We start from the raw sequence: 17,457 nt of genomic DNA on the forward strand, positions 1-17,457 counted from the left end.
CTTTATTATGATTCCGTATCTGCCGACTTGTAGTACAGCCCACTTCTAGGCTTACGTGTATCATATGGCTAGAAGGAGTACAGATAAACCTCCAGCACTGGGTCCTGTACATGCGAGCTTTACGCCAACAGCGCAGCTCCATGCACTTGAGGTCATATATTTGTTGCAGTAAGACTTCCACGGAAGTCTGCAGAAATTGCCCAAGAGTGCCCCAAGGGGCGCTCTGGGCGGGGTATTGGTAATAGTTTTCAATTAGCAATAACCGCACCTCACGAAACGTTCATCGGTTACGGTACTGCCGCTGCACAAAGATAATCAGATAGCAATAATAAAATAAAATCTGTACGGACTGTTATTACTACTATTTGCGGTGAAGGTTAACAATACTCCAATAAATCTCGCGGGTAGCTATAATTACATCGACCAGTGATAATAATTATTATAATCGATCTGGAGCTTCAGATCAATCTTTTCGACCTCGCAGACCGGCAAAACTTCAAAACATGTAGCGGACCAGTGAACCTTCAAATATCAAAATTAACTCTCAATGTATCAATACGACATATGTAGGGTTGCATTTAAAACAAAAATCAATTTAAAACAAACCTGTTTAAAACAAGGCCCTAATTTAAAACATGTTTTCTATTTTTTTGTTTATAGCCATGACGTCATGAATATTCAATTGTGTCGGCATAGTGGATTGCCATTGACAATTGAAAATATATGGTAAAAATAGCTCCTTTGACGAAATATATGTACTATTGCTGTTGAACCAACTATTTTGAGGGTTGCAACCATCCCATATCGATATACGTCGGCTATATCGGGTGGTAATTGTCCGTAGGCTCATACAACATGTTTTTTTGTAAAGTATTTACACAATTATGGCATAATTTTACAACTTAAAAAAACCCATTTTTTTTAGAGAGGCCTTATTTTAAAACACTGTTTAAAACATGTTTTAAACAAGGTGTTTTAAAACACTGATGTTTGTTTCAAATGCAACCCTAGACATATGTATGCGGCTCAATTGTATAATTGGAAACTTCAGTTAATGCTGCCTTTTTGATATCAGATATTTATACGTGGTTCTACTGAAGTTTCTGGAAGGCGAAGCTAGCGACGGTTATGTTCGTGCATTTTACGTTGGTATCGTTTGTCTCTAATTTGTCTAGGTTTAGTAATTATACCGCCAATCATTATTTCCTCGTGTGTCGTGCTTCGTAAATACCCTGCGTGTTCTGTTGTCTATACTTGTCTTTTGTTTATACCCAGGGCCGTAACAGCACTTCGCCAGGCCCCCCCCAAAACTTTGGTCTTGGGCCCCCCATATGATGATGAACCGAACGTCTGGGGGGCTTCGCCCCCCAGACCCCCCTCAGGCTGTATCCTGTACGCCGTTAGCCGCTACTGATCATCTTACATGGGGCTCCGTTGACTGAGTACGCTTTTCTCGCCTAAACGCGCGAAGCGCGAAAAAAATCTGTAATTCGTGATTGAATCGGTAAATATGATCGGGAATTGCATACGTATTGCTATCAATTTTTACCCTCTCTCTGCTAACCTAATCAGATTTACAGGTAGAGCTGAGTGAGGCGTGTTTGAATAGGTAGGACCCAGTGTTGGGATGACTCGAGTCACCTTTTTCGTATCACTTGACTTGACTCGAGTCACTTTGCTAAAATGACTTGACTTGACTTGACTCGGCGTATCAGAAATGTGGATTGACTCGTGACTCGGAGCAAAATTCTCGAGTCAATTTCAAGTCATCAAGTAATCGGTGTCGATAAAAATCACTGTATCTTGCATATGTTCGGATTGTTCTCGTAACGCTGACAGTGTAACCCGTGAGAGCGACCAATTATATTCAATTATCGTGCGTTTTACTGAGCCTTCATTGTTCTCTCACAAACAAACCGCAAACGAAGTGATCGAGGCTTACAACTTAAGTCGTAAACTAGTATATAGTAAAGTAATTTATTAGCAAAATATCTATTATACTGTTCTCTGTTCCTTAACCAAACCTCTTGTTTTATTGAAAATGAATTCGAATATAGTTTATATACTCCTCAACTATTGGCGCAGGCTCGAATTGTATCATCTCAATTCGTAAATGGGTAATGTATTGCATCCTTTCAATTCATTTCTCTATTTTCGATTTTGGCTGGTAACTATAAACTGAGGCTATACAATTACTTACGTAGTTTAGCAGTTCTATGTATATGTAAGCGACACACCACCTTCTTGCGTGTATATTTCACGCTATATTCGTTTATCGGTTAAAAATCAATGACCACTCAATCTGTATTTCAGACAGCTTGCAAAATGTAATGAGGTAATTATGCCTCATGCCTCAAAAAGGCAACTTGACTTGAATTGTGACTTGACTCGTGACTTGACTTGACTTGACTCGAGTCACCTCCAAAAATCGAGTGACTTGACTTGACTCGAGTCACCTTCAAAAATCGATTGACTTGACTTGACTCGAGTCAAAATGTGCGATGACTCGAAATGACTCGTGACTCGAAGGTAGTGACTTGATCCCAACACTGGTAGGACCCCTCAATAATAATTAGACGTCTTCGGGCGTATACCCATTGACAGGAACGAAACAGCACTTCGTCAGGCCCCTAAAAAATCTTGGGTCTTGGGCTCCCACAGGGTGATAAACCGACCCCCAATGATGTTCGCTTTACCACGAAATTAATCGTACTGTTTAGTGAGCCAGCGCCAAGCGCGAAAATTTTCGATAATTCATGATAAAATCGGTCAATAAGATCGGGAATTGCATATATATTGCTATCAATTTCTTGTCCTCTCTGCTCACGTAATCAGATTTACCGGCAGAGCTGAGTGAGGTGTCTTGGAAACTGTAGGGCCCGTTGCTATGACTCCGTAACATAATGTTATTTCGTGACCCCCTGTCTGCTATATCAAAAAATATAGAATCGCCCAAACGTAGGCTACTAAACTAAAAGACACACACGATTTCAAATTCGCATTTCTTCACTGGTATATAATTTCCCCTGCGGGATGGTATTTGTCTTGTGAGGTTCACATTGCCAAGACAGGAACATTCGGCGCCAGTCATTTAGGCGCCTTTGGACAATTAAACCTACATGTAGTTTGTATATATAACGAAGTTTTCGGTCAGCATAAGGGCGGTCCTTTTCGGCCAAGGTTTTCTCACTGCCGATCGTTCTAGCACATTTCTTGGAGTCGCATGTTACATGGCCTAAAACTTTACATGTCTTGGTACATCGTGGCGCGATAATGACCAACGCCGATATGCCCATTTCCATAAATCTTGCTTATTTTTTTTTTTTTGGGGGGGGGGGCAAGAGTACTCCAAAATCAAGATACGTGGCAACTTGAAATCGCGCCCAGCGCGAAAAATTTTTGAAAAAGTTGCATAAATTTTCAAAAAATACTCTATAATTTATGTTAATGCACGAAATAATTTCGGGCCCCCTTCGAGCTCGGGCCCCCCCAATTGGGGGGTTTGGGGTGCGGCAGTTACGGTGCTGTTTATACCTGTACTCTGGGTCTGTGTCGCTGCCTTAAAGTTATTCTGCTGATAATATACTGATTTCATATTGCAACTCGTCATATGAGTTATTGTTCAAACAAGACCAAGAACATAACAGCGACGTCGTGTTAAATACCACTTACTTGATTGTGATTGCTCGGTATCCTTTGGAATGAATGTGACTTTGCTGTTTGCCATAACCTCTATTATACTATCACATATCGGGATTTAACGGAGTTTGTTCAAAGACTTCTTAGCGTTCACATATATCTTGTCCGAAACGAATTGTAGGAGACGTCCATGGTACAACACTTGCACCGATGCGAGGTACGCCGAGATATATTATAATGTAGATTGTAGAGTGTAGGTTTTTAACTTATAATTCAATTTGATGTTTCACTTCTCTAATCAATGGACAAGCGTCCAAATTCTTACATTTTGGAATTGAGATGTATAATTATAAGTTATTTGGCGTACCGGCCGGAAACCTACAACGGACCGGCGGTTGAGAACCACTGCTTTAGATAACACACGTCCCACATGCATCACGAACGGCGCAAATGTCATGTCCACCAAATCTTACGTCTGAGTGTGCTATCCCTCTTGGTGATCTCAATTTGCAGAATCTCCCAGGTTTAAAATTTCATATCTCAAATACGAGAACAACGCGCGAAAAAACAGGTACGTTGTTAACGGAGTCCCTTTCCCATTGCAGATTACAAGACTAGTGATGTTTCTCATCAGTCACAAGGACATTGGTGTTTATCAATCTAGCACAGTGATTGTTGATATTTACTAACCTGGGGAACACATACGCTTAAGAAATATTTCACCACGACACAGATCTATCTACATCTAACACACCACAAGAGATTACGGCAGCACAAAATGAACTGTGCACCAACAGAGTGTTAAAAGAACAAAACCATTAAAATATAATCTTCGCATCAAAAGAAAACATTATGAGTATTTACTGCAAATCTTTGTTACTTCTGCTGTTCCCTTTCGAATACTTGTTTTGAAATACGAGGGAGGCTTCATCTCGGAAGATGGCATCGTACTGTCCGTGTGCCAATGCATGATACCGCATGATTGAGACAGAACTGGCGTTTCAGAGAGAGAGAGAGAGAGAGAGAGAGAGTCTTTATGTTCATCGAACCAAAATACATAACAAACGGCAGTGATGGTGGTACAGAAAATATGCGTGCACAGTATTCGGTATTAGATAGAAATGATCGATAAGACCATGAAGGTCATCTATAGTCTGATCACACCAGCACGGGCGGAGCGGAGCACGGGTTTTCGATTTCGTACTCCAATCTCCCCAGTGTACGCCATTGCACACGACGTACCACCACAGCATGCAGTGACAATTCGACTATTGATCAACCCTAAATTATCTATCCAATGACGATGGCCGTAGGCCAACACGGGCGTCTCATCACGTCTATGAGTTGAGTAGGCCTACTTGTCTTTACCTCCAGTGAACCATCCCTTCGTCCACGTACATCTATCTACGTTCGTCCAATTTGTTGTCAAATTATTGTGATATCGTGATATCAATAATGTTAATAAACAAATGAATGAGGGTATCTCCAGTAGAGATGGTGCAACATCGTTTCGCGTTCGCGTGCGCGCCTCAATAAATCAGAATTTCGCGATGACAGTAAAACGGAAAATACGAGATAAACCTTGTGTCGTCGAAAATTGTACCGATTATCAAGACGTTTGCTTATTATATCGCGCTCCTCTGCTCGTGGGGAATAAAATCACTCGTTTCCGTCAGCCGTACATATAGAAGGAGTGTTTGAAATTAGCATCGTGACGCACGAGGTTAGTGTGTGTGGTTGCCACGAACCAGAACCTTACAAGGGTTCGCATCATCTCTAGCGTCCAGGTCAAGGTTCTTCGGAAGTATTTGAGTCAGTACAGCGACAAACTAATTTCATACCATAGGTCAGGCCTTGCCTGTCCACCAGAGAGTATGCTATAAGATGGAAATAAGACGACGCACCGGCTGACGCTTACGTCGTTGTATGCAGTCATTGTTTGTGTCAGTGAGAGCTATCGCTATTGTCGCTCACTAGAAAATCATTAATAGTAACACCTCATAACATTCCGGCAAGTATAGTGTGATGACATTCAACGCATTTTCCGCCTGGTGTGAACAACTGAACAGTGTCTGCTGCAAGGAAAAGAGGAATCGAGTAGAGTTATATATAGGGCTGGGCACAATGATTCGAGTACTCGAATCTGAATCGGATATTAATTCTAATGATTCGAGTCGAGTAGTAAAAGACTAATTTATCGAGTACTGAAAATATACGCTCCTCGCAACTGAAAGTTAATTTACTAACGGGAATTATAGTGTTGATACTAGTTTCCACTGAGGAAGCCTTGAAACCTTGATTGGCCGTGTCGCACCATACCAGACATAGTATAAAGCTACGACATGAAAGCAGCCACGGCATAAAAGGTACATATTTGAACTTCGACATAGTACATTCTGTTGTGACGTCATAATGAGTGATACTCGATTACTCGACTCGACTCGAAACATATTACGTGATTCAGAATCGAATCACTCAGGTACTCGATTTTGCCCAGCCCTAGTTATATATAGCACAACCTATGACAAAATCGAGATAGGACTATAAAAGCTATCTTCGACAGTCCTGATAAACATGATCGATTGACTGATCATGATCTGCTGCCACAAAGACAGGGAAGTTTGCGCTTGGTGGGTACGAACCTAGAAGACGTCTAATTGAGCGTAATTTAGCACCGAAAAGTCCATAACACGAGTTACACGACATTGCGAACAAACTCGAATCCACTCGCAGTCAGACGTCAGCAAATTTGTCGCGCAGAGTATGCCATAGAAGGTCATCCAATTATCAGGTCATCGGAGCAAACAAGTTAGACACACAATCTTATCATTGGCACGCATCCCACGTCTGCCAGGCTATGGCGATTTCGTTCGATCTGTTGGACACAGAGTAAGGGATGGAAGAACTAATATACTGATCAATGGTGTAGACAGGAATTATATTTGGCGTTGAACTACAGAAGTGATTCCCAAACTGTGTGCCACCAAACTTTTTGGAGTTTCGGAGATAACTGTACGGCGGACACATATTTAAATATGGCATGTAGACCGCATATACTGAACATTAACAGTTTAGATTATATAGTCTTCAAAGTTAATCTGAAAATATTATTACAGCAACATCAGACTATATACGAATACGATCAATAGACGAAAAGTTGACGCGGAAAACAAGGCCTCAAAGCTTTTTATTCGTTTCCCGCTCAATCAATCAATGAACTCGAACAAGAAATCATTGTCACATTGGCTTGGAATTCAGTTTGAACTGCAACATTTTCCCAAAGCATTTGATGTTGCCAACTATTAAAGGGTAGTTGATCGATTTGGAAGCAATGAACAAGCAATCGTTGAGCAGAAGACGACCAGTCAGCTAGCACTTGGCTTTACGAAGAGACCTGTTTATTTTTAAACGCTCTTGTCACAAAAGAAATTTTATGAGTTTTGACTGTCTGCTTCCTAATCGTATTCAATTATTATGTGTGCTAAATTAATTAAAATTATATTGCCGTTCTGTCAGCTTATACGCTTTGACTGAAATAAAAAGCGAGAAAGACTGCTTAGAATCGACAACAACATGTTGGTACTGGATATGTTAGTCACCAATGCAACCTAGTTTCAGGGGTATATGTTCGACGTTCGTACAAACAAGCCCAATAGCACATCCATGGCATTAACACGTGGAAATTACTTTTACCGCAACTTTTCTTTCGTTGTAAATGTGCCAGGATCGTTTTATCATTACTCCGATATGCCACCACTGAGCTACCCTACATCGATAGCCTGGCCACAAAATTCAATCGATCGTCCTTCAGAAATCGTGTCGAAAGGTTCGGAATATTCGTCCAACATGCTACTTTTTCAGAGTTACTATGTATAGAAGGTATAGCATGAGCCTGAGTACTTTCAAGCCACTCATATTTCGCATCTCTCTCCATAGTTGCAAGGGTTTTAGTTCTACTTCGCACTGTCTCTGAACCTGCAGATATTTATTTATCATATAATGCAATGTCGTTGAGGTTCCAGCGGCAATAAAAATACATTTCCTATGCGATGGAGATGACGAGGAAAGCGAAGAGGATGTTGTTGTTTACGTTCCTAATCTGTCTGCACATACCATCGATGACATCACAAAATATAACACAAACACATTATGACAACGGTTGTATACTTGAACATGAGAAGCAAGGCGGCCCGTGAGTAATATTTTCCTAATAGAGATAAAATCTCCTACGTAAAATACGAAAATGTGGTGGTAGAATATCATTGGCTACTGGGGCGAGAAATACAGTATCCTACGTAGCAACATTCTACAGTTGCTGAGAGCTATTTTAACGGAATATGATCACCAGGCGTTGGGGCAGTCCTCCATTCACGCCTATTATTCCCAAAGGGCAGGACGAAGTAAAAATGCGTGAAATCACCTTTTCAACAGGCCGGTTCACAGATTCAGCGGCAAACTCTGGCCATTTCTGAATTGCTCTGGATTAATGAAGACATCCTTTGACTTGAGCTCGATGCCGAAAAATATCAAGAGCATCAGTCTGGCAAATAACCGCTTAACGCAATTCGACGTGGACGACATTGCCAGGTTCACATCGCTCGGAAAACTCGACTTGGATTACAACAGAATATCTGTAGTCCGACCGGCCTCGCAAAACGGAACGTCTTTAAAGTTTCTCAAAAATTTAAGTTTGAAGTAAGTGAATACGAAGGGTCTGGACAATGCAAGATTCTTAACGCTGGCGTGTGCATATATTTTCTCCCAGAAATAATTCGCTGGAGGCAGTCCCGGGTGAAGCGTTTACAAACTTCTCCAGGCTGTCAAGTTTGGATTTGAGTCACAATAAGATATCCACTATAACGGAAGCGGAGTTCTCTAACTTGGACAATCTAGGAGTTAGTGCAGCTTTCATTACGTCATCGTTATTTATTGGTATCATAATAATTCCAGATATAATAGAAGATTACCGGTTCAATTTTCCTATTACCTCTGATATTACAGCTCAGCACTTTGCATTCGTCAGCAGCGAAGTTCTACCTATAGGCTAAGTATAGGCTTCCTCAGGCAGGTTACATATGGGCACGTATAGACTAGACACTAGAGCAGGGATAGGGCAAACTATGGCCCGCGGGCCGCATGCGGCCCGCCACGCCGTTCTGTGCGGCCCGCGAGAGTCTAAAGAAACTTTTTAAAATTTTTGATAAATTGCGTAATCGAATTAACGCAGGGACTTGATTAACTATTTCTTAGTATATTTCACCATGATAATTCTAAGACAGTGGTTTTCAAACTGGTGAGCGTGAAAGCATCTGAAGGGGGCGAGAAGCTGAGCTCGACTGAAAAAAATTTTCGCGCTCCGCGGATTTTCAGCCCATTCATAGTTATTGCTATGTATTTAGTCTGAATTACATATTTAAAAATCCCGCATCCCCAGTCGTAACTACTTATAAGGTTTGCTAGCATCCTGGTTGCGTTTTGTGATATGACGATAAGGGAGCGCGAAATTTTTGACTATCATAAGGGGGCGGGGCGTGTCTTAAAAAGTTTGAGAACCACTGATCTAAGGTAAATACTTGATATCACATCGGGATAGCTGCAATAATTTGGATCACATGTGGGATTTCAGATTGCTCACTTCATTTTAAATTATTTCAGTGATGTGCTATAAAAACCGAATCGGGCGTGTCTTAGGTACATTCATTGACTGTATGCGTATTTATATTTTATCTAAACATAGTAGTGGCGTGTTTGAAGCTAACATGGTTATGATGCTGTCAGAATTGTGCGTCCTGGGACTGAGCTAAAAGTGGAATTACTGAATCTATGAACAGATCACTGCTCATAGTTTTATATTTCATTCCTATTCTAAGAATCGGGCCAACCAAATTTTGACTCTATATAGTTTTGACAAATTGGTTATTTAGGTCCGCCTGCCTATGAAATCTCGCCACTATATGTTTCTGACGCGTGTACGGTATCATCAAAGCAGGGTTGTAATTACTCGAGTCATGACTCTACTCGAGTCCGACTCGAGTCACGATTTTCTGATGACTCGACTTGACTCGAGTCATTTTCTAAAAATACGGATATGAATCAACTCGACTCGAGTCAATCTGTGTATTGACTCGACTTGGACTTGAGTCATTGCGCATGACTCGAACCAAGTCATATGACTCGAGATTCATTCATTTCATTGGTAACCACACTGTTGGAATTTCGTCAATTGGTACTGGTACTTGAAAATGCGACCAAAAACTGCTAAAAGTGAGGAAAATTAGTATATTATAAATGCGAACCATTCGATATCACCAAACAGAGGTATAGAAAGTGGGCTTAACAATACTTCAGCTGGAAACTGAGCAGTCAGGACAATGACTTGGACTAGGACTCGAGTCATAATACCATGACTCGGACTCGTCCCTCTGCTCGCTAACTTGGATTCGGATTTGACTCGGTGGTGAATTGAAAGTGACTCGACTTGAATCGAGTCAAAACTATAAAATTGAGATTGACTTGTGACTCGGAGCCTCGTGACTTAGTTAAAACCCTGCATCAAAGCAATATTTGGCTTGTTTTAAATAAGCACATATATTGTCTCATGTTCTCACTATATAATCAAATATCAATATTGCGTTTTGGTTTATGATCCCAATTTTATAAAGTGCGGCCCGCGAATGAATTCAGATGCGGAATGCGGCGGGCGAGCTCAAAAGTTTGCCCACCCCTGCACTAGAGTGAGACTCGTATTTGATCATTATCATTGGCTTTGACCATTTCAACTCTGATATCAGAAGTTTATTATCAACTGAACACTGATGAAAAACCATTCAGGCAAGAATATGCGATAAACACTCTCTTGCTGATTACGCCCTCTACCTCTGCGTGTGTTTAATGACATTAAGATAATTATTGATAATGATATTATGAGCCAGCACCTGACAACAATTTTACACGTGCGTTATTATGTTTCGCAGGTGCTACTGTTAGGGGGCAATCCGTTGAAGGCACTGTCTCCAAATGCCTTACGGAAATTCGACGGCACACTATTCGTAGTCTCAATTCAATTCGCGCAGCTACGAGAGATTCCTAAATGCTTGATGAATATGACACGTACGTACCTATGGTGGGAAACAACAACAGATAATTTGAATGATGTCTCGTTCTGTTGCGTATTGTGTCCCATTTCCATCGATATTGTAGCACATATTATGGTATGACGCGAATATGCTGTGGTTTTGCTTTTCGCTATTACCGCCATTGGTGATTTCGATTGGCTATCGAATCAGACAAACACCGATCTGGAATAATCCGACATATGAAATTGAGTGCTGCAGGCCCATGCCCACTATGACTGCACGAGTGCACGTGTATGGTCATTGGTCATTGGTCAATTGGTCATGATCATTTTGAGTGCTTCAATTTGTAGAACTGATGTACGTATCACTTGTCGGAAATCAGATAACGCACCTACCGCGCCATGCGTTCGCTGGGGACACGTCACTGCGATACATTGAACTAGCGAATAACAGAATCCAGAAAATCGACAGGCTTGCATTTTCGGGTGAGTGTCGCATGAGCTAAGATGCACATTGCACACATTGATATACGATTGCCCGACATTTGATCATGCGACACAATGAAAAACGACAATTGACCTTGAGCATGTATACTTGAGTATGTGACTTTATAACCTAAAAACTAACCCTAACCCCTAAATTAACCATCACCCTAGCCCCATCCCTAATCCTAACCTTTACCCACATGCTCAAGTGTCGTATGTTGAAGGGTCGAACGGCATTGTGTCGTATGCTCATGCTCATATGAGTCATATCAGTGATACGTTCACTGTCGAGTTGTCCACTGACCTGAGATACATGCCAGGCCACATTTCCTAGATACGAACCAGCTTACCTCCTTGGATTTATCGGACAATCTGATAGAGGTACTGCCCTGGAAACTTTTCGATGGAATGGATGTGCAATCCCATTTTACAATCGAGCTTTATGAGAACCCGATCAGTTGCAACTGCTCAATGAGATGGTTCAAGTCATGGATAGACTCAGTAAGTTGTCTGGCACTTAGGCTATATACATCGCTATATATCACTGTATGGTGAAAACTCACGATCTTAATATATATCACCTACTTAATAACATCAGCAAGCGATGAAATGCTTTCCTTCAATAAACCTAATCCCACAGCAGTAAAATTAACCCATGGTGTGTTGCGATAATGCGAGAAATGGTAAATCATTGATAGGTGTTGCATGATGTAGTCGAGAAATGACAACTGACAATAGCACTTGCATAACGAAAACTTTTTCTCACATAGGCCTAAACGTCTTAAAATGCCGTTATTCCATCTGGAATTTGAAGTCTGTGTAGGTTAAGAACCCGCGTGAATGTAAAACGGTTTTCTCTCTGTATATGTACATCATTTGAAAGATCCATTTCGTTTATTCATGTATGTATAATTTGTACACATGTTATGCGTATATCTGTTTACTATTCATTCGTAGCTGGAATACAGAGATGTTCGGTTCACGTGCGCGCAGCCGGCCAGAAACCATGGTAAATCGTGGGATGAGCTGACCCCATACGATTTTAGATGCGACAGGAACGACTACACTTGGAAAGAAAGTATGATTATCGCTATACGCTATGACAAAACAAGTACCCTGAGATAACTATTCTTCACAATTCAAACTTATATTTATGTACTTGAAGAGACGACCTAGTATTTCAACACTGATAATTCTGTGATGATATTTCTGATTATATTCATAATAATGTGGAATATTGACTGGTACGCTTTCTGGAATCCAATATTCACAGGTAATTTACGTACACCACTATAGTTATAATGCTCATTCTCTGCCATACTTGAAACTTTCGAGCAATAGATATCCAGAGGTGGTCAGTAAAGAAGTACTTCTACTTTTCTGGGGTACTCAAGTATACGTTGTGTCTATATTCTCACTTCTAACTCAAGTGGTTATGTTTTGAAACCATACTTTCACTTATATACTCAACAGTTCAAAATTTTAGGCAATATATATATCAACAGTTGATCAACGGTTTTCAAAATTTTAGGCATATTTTGGCCTAGAATAGCATACACACTTTTTTTATTTACTTGGAAATCGCTACTTCCACTTATACTCGAGTAGAGATTTATGACGTTCCTGCTACTTCCATACCTGAGTAGCAACAGCGACTACTGTGGCCACCTCTGCACATATCTGGCCGTGTTTTATGTACATGGCATTTTGAATAGTAGCCTATAGGCCGAATATTTTCTATATTCTCTTCAATTGTATATTGAAGTTCTGTATCTCCAAGAAGCTCTTAACATGGCATTTTGCAGATTGTTCTCATGTATTGGAGCGCATCGAAAAACAGCCTCCCGACACGCCGAAACCTCCTGAGAGCACTGAATGTCCCAGGCAATGTAAATGCTACAACTCTACGGGGGATCAGTACTATCCCAAGTCCGTTGCTTCGGGCCGATTAAGAAAGTGAGTCACCGTCATTATTTTTGCTATAAAAGACTGCAAAGTGACAATGAATGAAATATAAATTGAATATAATATTATACAGATTTTGGTGGTTTCCCATCGAATATCCGTATGTCGACTGCTCGAACGCAAAACTATCTTCGATACCGTCCAGCATCAGGCGCGACGTGAAAACACTAAATTTCATCAAAAACAATATCAAAACTTTTGATATCAGATACCTGAAAACCTTTTCTGACCTGCAAATATTACACTTTGAAAGTGAGTTCGTTTGTTGTGTTCCAGTTGTATGATGATGACTGTGTGCATGTGCAGTTGGGATCGTTTTTCTCGTAGCCTACGTTAGATTTTTCTGTACCAAACAGGTTCGAGAGTGCGAACCCTGAAACTGGATCGCACAACCGTGTTGCCATCTCTAAAATATTTGTCTCTGCAACACAATAACATTACTTCGATTTCTCGCCAACATCTAAGAAGCTTCCCTAACTTGAAGACGCTGCGAATATCCAATAATAAAATCAAGGCTTTTCAAGGCGATCTGTTCACTGATACCAGGTACAATGTACTATGGAGGCGTGTTCTTCATTACGGAATATAGTACCAGCGATATTCAATTGCATGTAGATCTCTTCGACGTCTATATCTGGGGCCCAATCCGGCAGTTAACTTCAACCCTTCGATTCTGTCTGGTTTGAATTTATATTCGCTATCTTTGAGGAATTTGAGTTTACGAACCGTACCGGCATTGAAATTCGTGGTAAGTGCGTGGGATATTTCTCTTTGCAGTACTGTGTATCAAATGTATCGTGACAGACGTAGATAATACATGCAATAACACTCAGTGGTAGTATAACCCGCCGCCAACTCAATTTCGAATATTTGAGATCCTTGATCCGTGTTGGCTTGGATCCGTTCGTGATAGTAATGGGCAATTTTGGATTTGCATTGTATATATAATATTAATCAAAAATAACATTACAATTTAGAGCCATCAACTATATTTGACGTTAAAATGTGCTTGATTGGAACTTACTCTACATTCCGTCTCACAATAATTCCGTAACAAGTGATGCATGTTATATATACATTATACGGCCTGAAATTCCATTTTATACTTTTACAGAATCTTACATACTTGGATCTTAGCGACAATTTCATTACAGTTATTGACAATAACACATTCGTTCATGCGCCCAACATGGTCGAAATAGCGCTCGGTAATAACATGATAAAGAACATCGGACGCGACGCCTTCAAGTAAGTTGATCTCTCTCTCGCTCTCCCTCTCCTATAACTATCTTAAACTGATAAAGTTATGGATTTCTAACCGAAAGTAAATAGGCTATATATTGATATTTGATAGATAGGCTATCGCCGAGCAAGAAGACTGGAAATGTCAGTGTGCGTGTGTTACGGTTTTGAAATTGTGAAATGGAAACACCAGACTCTGAAACGGTCAACTCAACACCATGTTTTCATTGAAGGGAGAAGTGGCATCAAAGCTATAGCGTCAAACCTCCGTTTTTACCTGTAGAGTAGTCGCACATCAATAAAATCAAACATGACGGAGTGGCAGAAAATGCTTTACGCCCTGTGATAGCTACAAACGTAATGCCCCGATAGAGTTACTCAAGTCGTGAACTGCTGCGTGCCTAAATATTTAGGCCAGGGTACGATCGACGCGAAAACAATGTTAAGTGTTGATTTAATTTCCATCTCAATCGACATTCCAACAACAGTAACTCAAACCATCTGAAAGGCATGGATCTATCGGAAAATATGATAGAGAGGCTGCCCGAGCGAGTGTTCGATCCACTTCTGCGCGACGGGCTCCAAATAGAACTGTGGATGAATCCACTCAACTGCGACTGCCATATGAGGTGGTTCAAACAATGGATTGAAGAGGTATGTGCAAATATTTTTCGTATCACAATATTTGCCTGATAGATAATAAATTATGTATCGATTCGTTTATGTAGTTGGAGGAAGACGATCCAACAACAGACATTCGGTTTTCGTGTAAAATACCTATAAGAACATACGGCCAAGCGTCCGATAAGCTGCGCGTCGAGGACTTTACATGTCAGCCCGAGGACAAAGGCGCCACTCCGTCGAAAGGTATCTTCCAACAAATTCTTACGGTACTCGTAAGGTTGCATTTAAAACAAAAAGTAATTTAAAACAAACATATTTAAAACAATACCCTTGTTTAAAACATGTTTGTTACTTTTTTTCAAGTCATGACGTCACGAATATTCAATTGTGACATCATAGTGGACTGATATTGACAATTGAAAATATAGGGTAAATATAGCTTCTTTGGCTAAATATCTACGTACTTTTGCTGTTGAACCGACTATTTTGAGGGTTTCAACCATCCCATATCGTATGCGTCGGCTATACCGCGTGGTAATAGTCCGTAGGCTCATACAACACATGCTTTGGAAAGTATTTACACAATTATGGCATAATTATACAACTTACAAAACTACAGTTTTTTTCTTCAAAAAGGCCCTTGTTTGAAACACTGTTTAAGACATGTTTTAAACAAAGTGTTTTAACAGCCATTTGTTTTAAATGCAACCCTAGGTACTCGTATTCATGGCTGACCAAAATTGAGTATCTGGCTGATTCTGTTCGTGTTGAGTTAGTGTTCAGTTAGTGGTTCCCAGTCATTTTATGACTGCACTTTCGAAATTGTTCTCTGAACGCCAGTTTAAGAACCCATGCTATATAGCCTACCAGTGATAATAATAATACCAATTTCAGATCAACTCGACGTCATTGAGAAATACTACCTGTATATGTACGGACCTTGTCACACCAATGGGCAAATGGCTTTGGCTGTCACGCTGACGATGATTTTTACAACCTTGTTTCACCTCATCGTCAGATGGTGTCTCAACCGTCGACATCGCAAATACCACAAGCCTGACAGCGATGTTGTGCCGCTGTCTATGGACTAATGGTAGAGGCACTGACAGTTCTCTGAGAATAGATACTTTCTCGGTGTACCGAAACCATGAGTTAACGGAAGGCATTTTGAAAACACCGCGCATAGCCGACTATTTGTGTTGTTGTCATGTGAGTTCGTAATGAAAATTGGCAGTCGCCCATTCAAACAGTGGCATGCAAATTGTTGAAATCTGCATAGAATGATATTACCTATTATGTTCGATGAAGATGACTTTCAAGTCTGCAGGAGACCTCATCACGATATTCAGACAAGGGATAATTTTGCAGCTTGAATTACAATGCTGGTCACCCAGCGCAAACTCGTTGGTTACGAGTATAGGGGAGACCGCGGACAAATGTAACTGGGCAAATGTAACAATCGACCTCACCGCTAGTAGGGTGGTTATATATCGCCATGATATTTTGAGTGCGCAGGGCTGTTCAAAAATAACTTTTTTTTCCCGATTCAAGCCGGTCACCTCTTAAACCGTCAGGTTACCCTAAAAAACGCTGCACACCAAATTTGGTTCAATTCTAACAAGTATAGGGCTTCGCAGATCGAATTGAATTTTTTAATTTAAACAGGAAAAAAAAAATTCAAATTTTTCTGTCAACCCCATGAAATTGTTGAGCTGTCTTCAGAGACCATGCAAAACAAATTTGACTCAATTCCCGCTAGTAGAAGAGGAGTTATTGGAGTTTTTCGTTGATATTTCTCGGATTATCCTTGATTGGTAGATAATCCGCGATTTATCAACGAAAAACTCACATAACTCCGCTAATGAGCGCCCGGAATTGGTGTTATAAAAATATGGTAACCCTATCATAGTCCTTATAACGGCTATATAAATATTATATAACTATATTATATAATATAACAGTTTCGGAACTATATACCATATTTTGAGATTCGGAAAAGAGGACACGTTTTAGAAATCACTAAACTTATAAAATCGGACGAGGTAACGGGTAATTTGAAAATGTTTACTAGAAATACTCAGAGGTGGTCAAAGTAGTCAAGAAAGCTACTCAAGTAGAAGTAGAAGTAGCGACGAAAAAAATCTACTCAAGTACGAGTATAAGTACTTCTTCCATAAGCAACCTAAAACTACTTGAAGTAGAAGTAGAATTGACTGACTTTAAATCTACTCAAGTAAGTAAGTAGTTTTGAAAACAGTCTTAATTCGTTCGCATGGACTGACAAAAGCTGCAAATTGATCTATGCGGAAGGTGGAGAGAACTTGATTCGTATTGATGCATCCCAGGAGGTATCGATTTTCGGGAGAATAAGCTTTCTTTCGCATCATGTGATGCAGATTCTAGTATTGATATGGAAATGCGGTAAT

General features: G+C 40.4%; 3 protein-coding genes and 1 non-coding gene across 4 annotated transcripts in view; 1 reads left to right on the plus strand and 3 right to left on the minus strand.

Moving 5' to 3' along the window:
• The window catches only part of LOC145448107 (lipase maturation factor 2-like), a 105,578-nt gene that overhangs the window by 63,222 nt on the left and 24,899 nt on the right, over positions 1 to 17,457 (minus strand). The gene's annotated exons all lie outside the window — the stretch shown is intronic.
• Positions 1 to 17,457, minus strand: part of LOC145448122 (protein yippee-like 3) — an 80,849-nt gene that overhangs the window by 38,484 nt on the left and 24,908 nt on the right. The gene's annotated exons all lie outside the window — the stretch shown is intronic.
• On the minus strand, positions 175 to 313 carry LOC145449255 (U4 spliceosomal RNA). Its single transcript, XR_013918199.1, has one exon. It is a non-coding gene; the product is annotated as a U4 spliceosomal RNA (small nuclear RNA).
• LOC145448393 (uncharacterized) lies at positions 7,056 to 16,278 on the plus strand. The gene is made up of 15 exons (XM_080326774.1): positions 7,056 to 7,831; positions 8,071 to 8,334; positions 8,405 to 8,534; positions 10,614 to 10,749; positions 11,066 to 11,200; positions 11,535 to 11,701; positions 12,158 to 12,278; positions 13,006 to 13,156; positions 13,239 to 13,417; positions 13,522 to 13,711; positions 13,781 to 13,913; positions 14,280 to 14,413; positions 14,896 to 15,061; positions 15,136 to 15,274; positions 15,926 to 16,278. Exons 1-15 carry the CDS (start codon positions 7,689 to 7,691, stop codon positions 16,120 to 16,122), a joined length of 2,385 nt encoding a protein of 794 aa, XP_080182900.1. The 5' UTR covers positions 7,056 to 7,688; the 3' UTR covers positions 16,123 to 16,278.

The sequence above is a fragment of the Botryllus schlosseri genome, chromosome 10 (assembly GCF_051294905.1).
Source record: "Botryllus schlosseri isolate E-star chromosome 10, Bs_hap1, whole genome shotgun sequence".
NCBI classification, from domain to species: Eukaryota; Metazoa; Chordata; class Ascidiacea; order Stolidobranchia; family Styelidae; genus Botryllus; species Botryllus schlosseri.

Coding starts and splice junctions, on each gene's coding strand:
- LOC145448393 (XM_080326774.1), top strand. CDS start 7,689: ATGGAGATGACGAGGAAAGCGAAGAGGATGTTGTTGTTTACGTTCCTA. Junction 13,914..14,279: donor TACCGGCATTGAAATTCGTG/GTAAGTGCGTGG, acceptor ATACTTTTACAG/AATCTTACATACTTGGATCT. Junction 15,062..15,135: donor TCAAACAATGGATTGAAGAG/GTATGTGCAAAT, acceptor TCGTTTATGTAG/TTGGAGGAAGACGATCCAAC.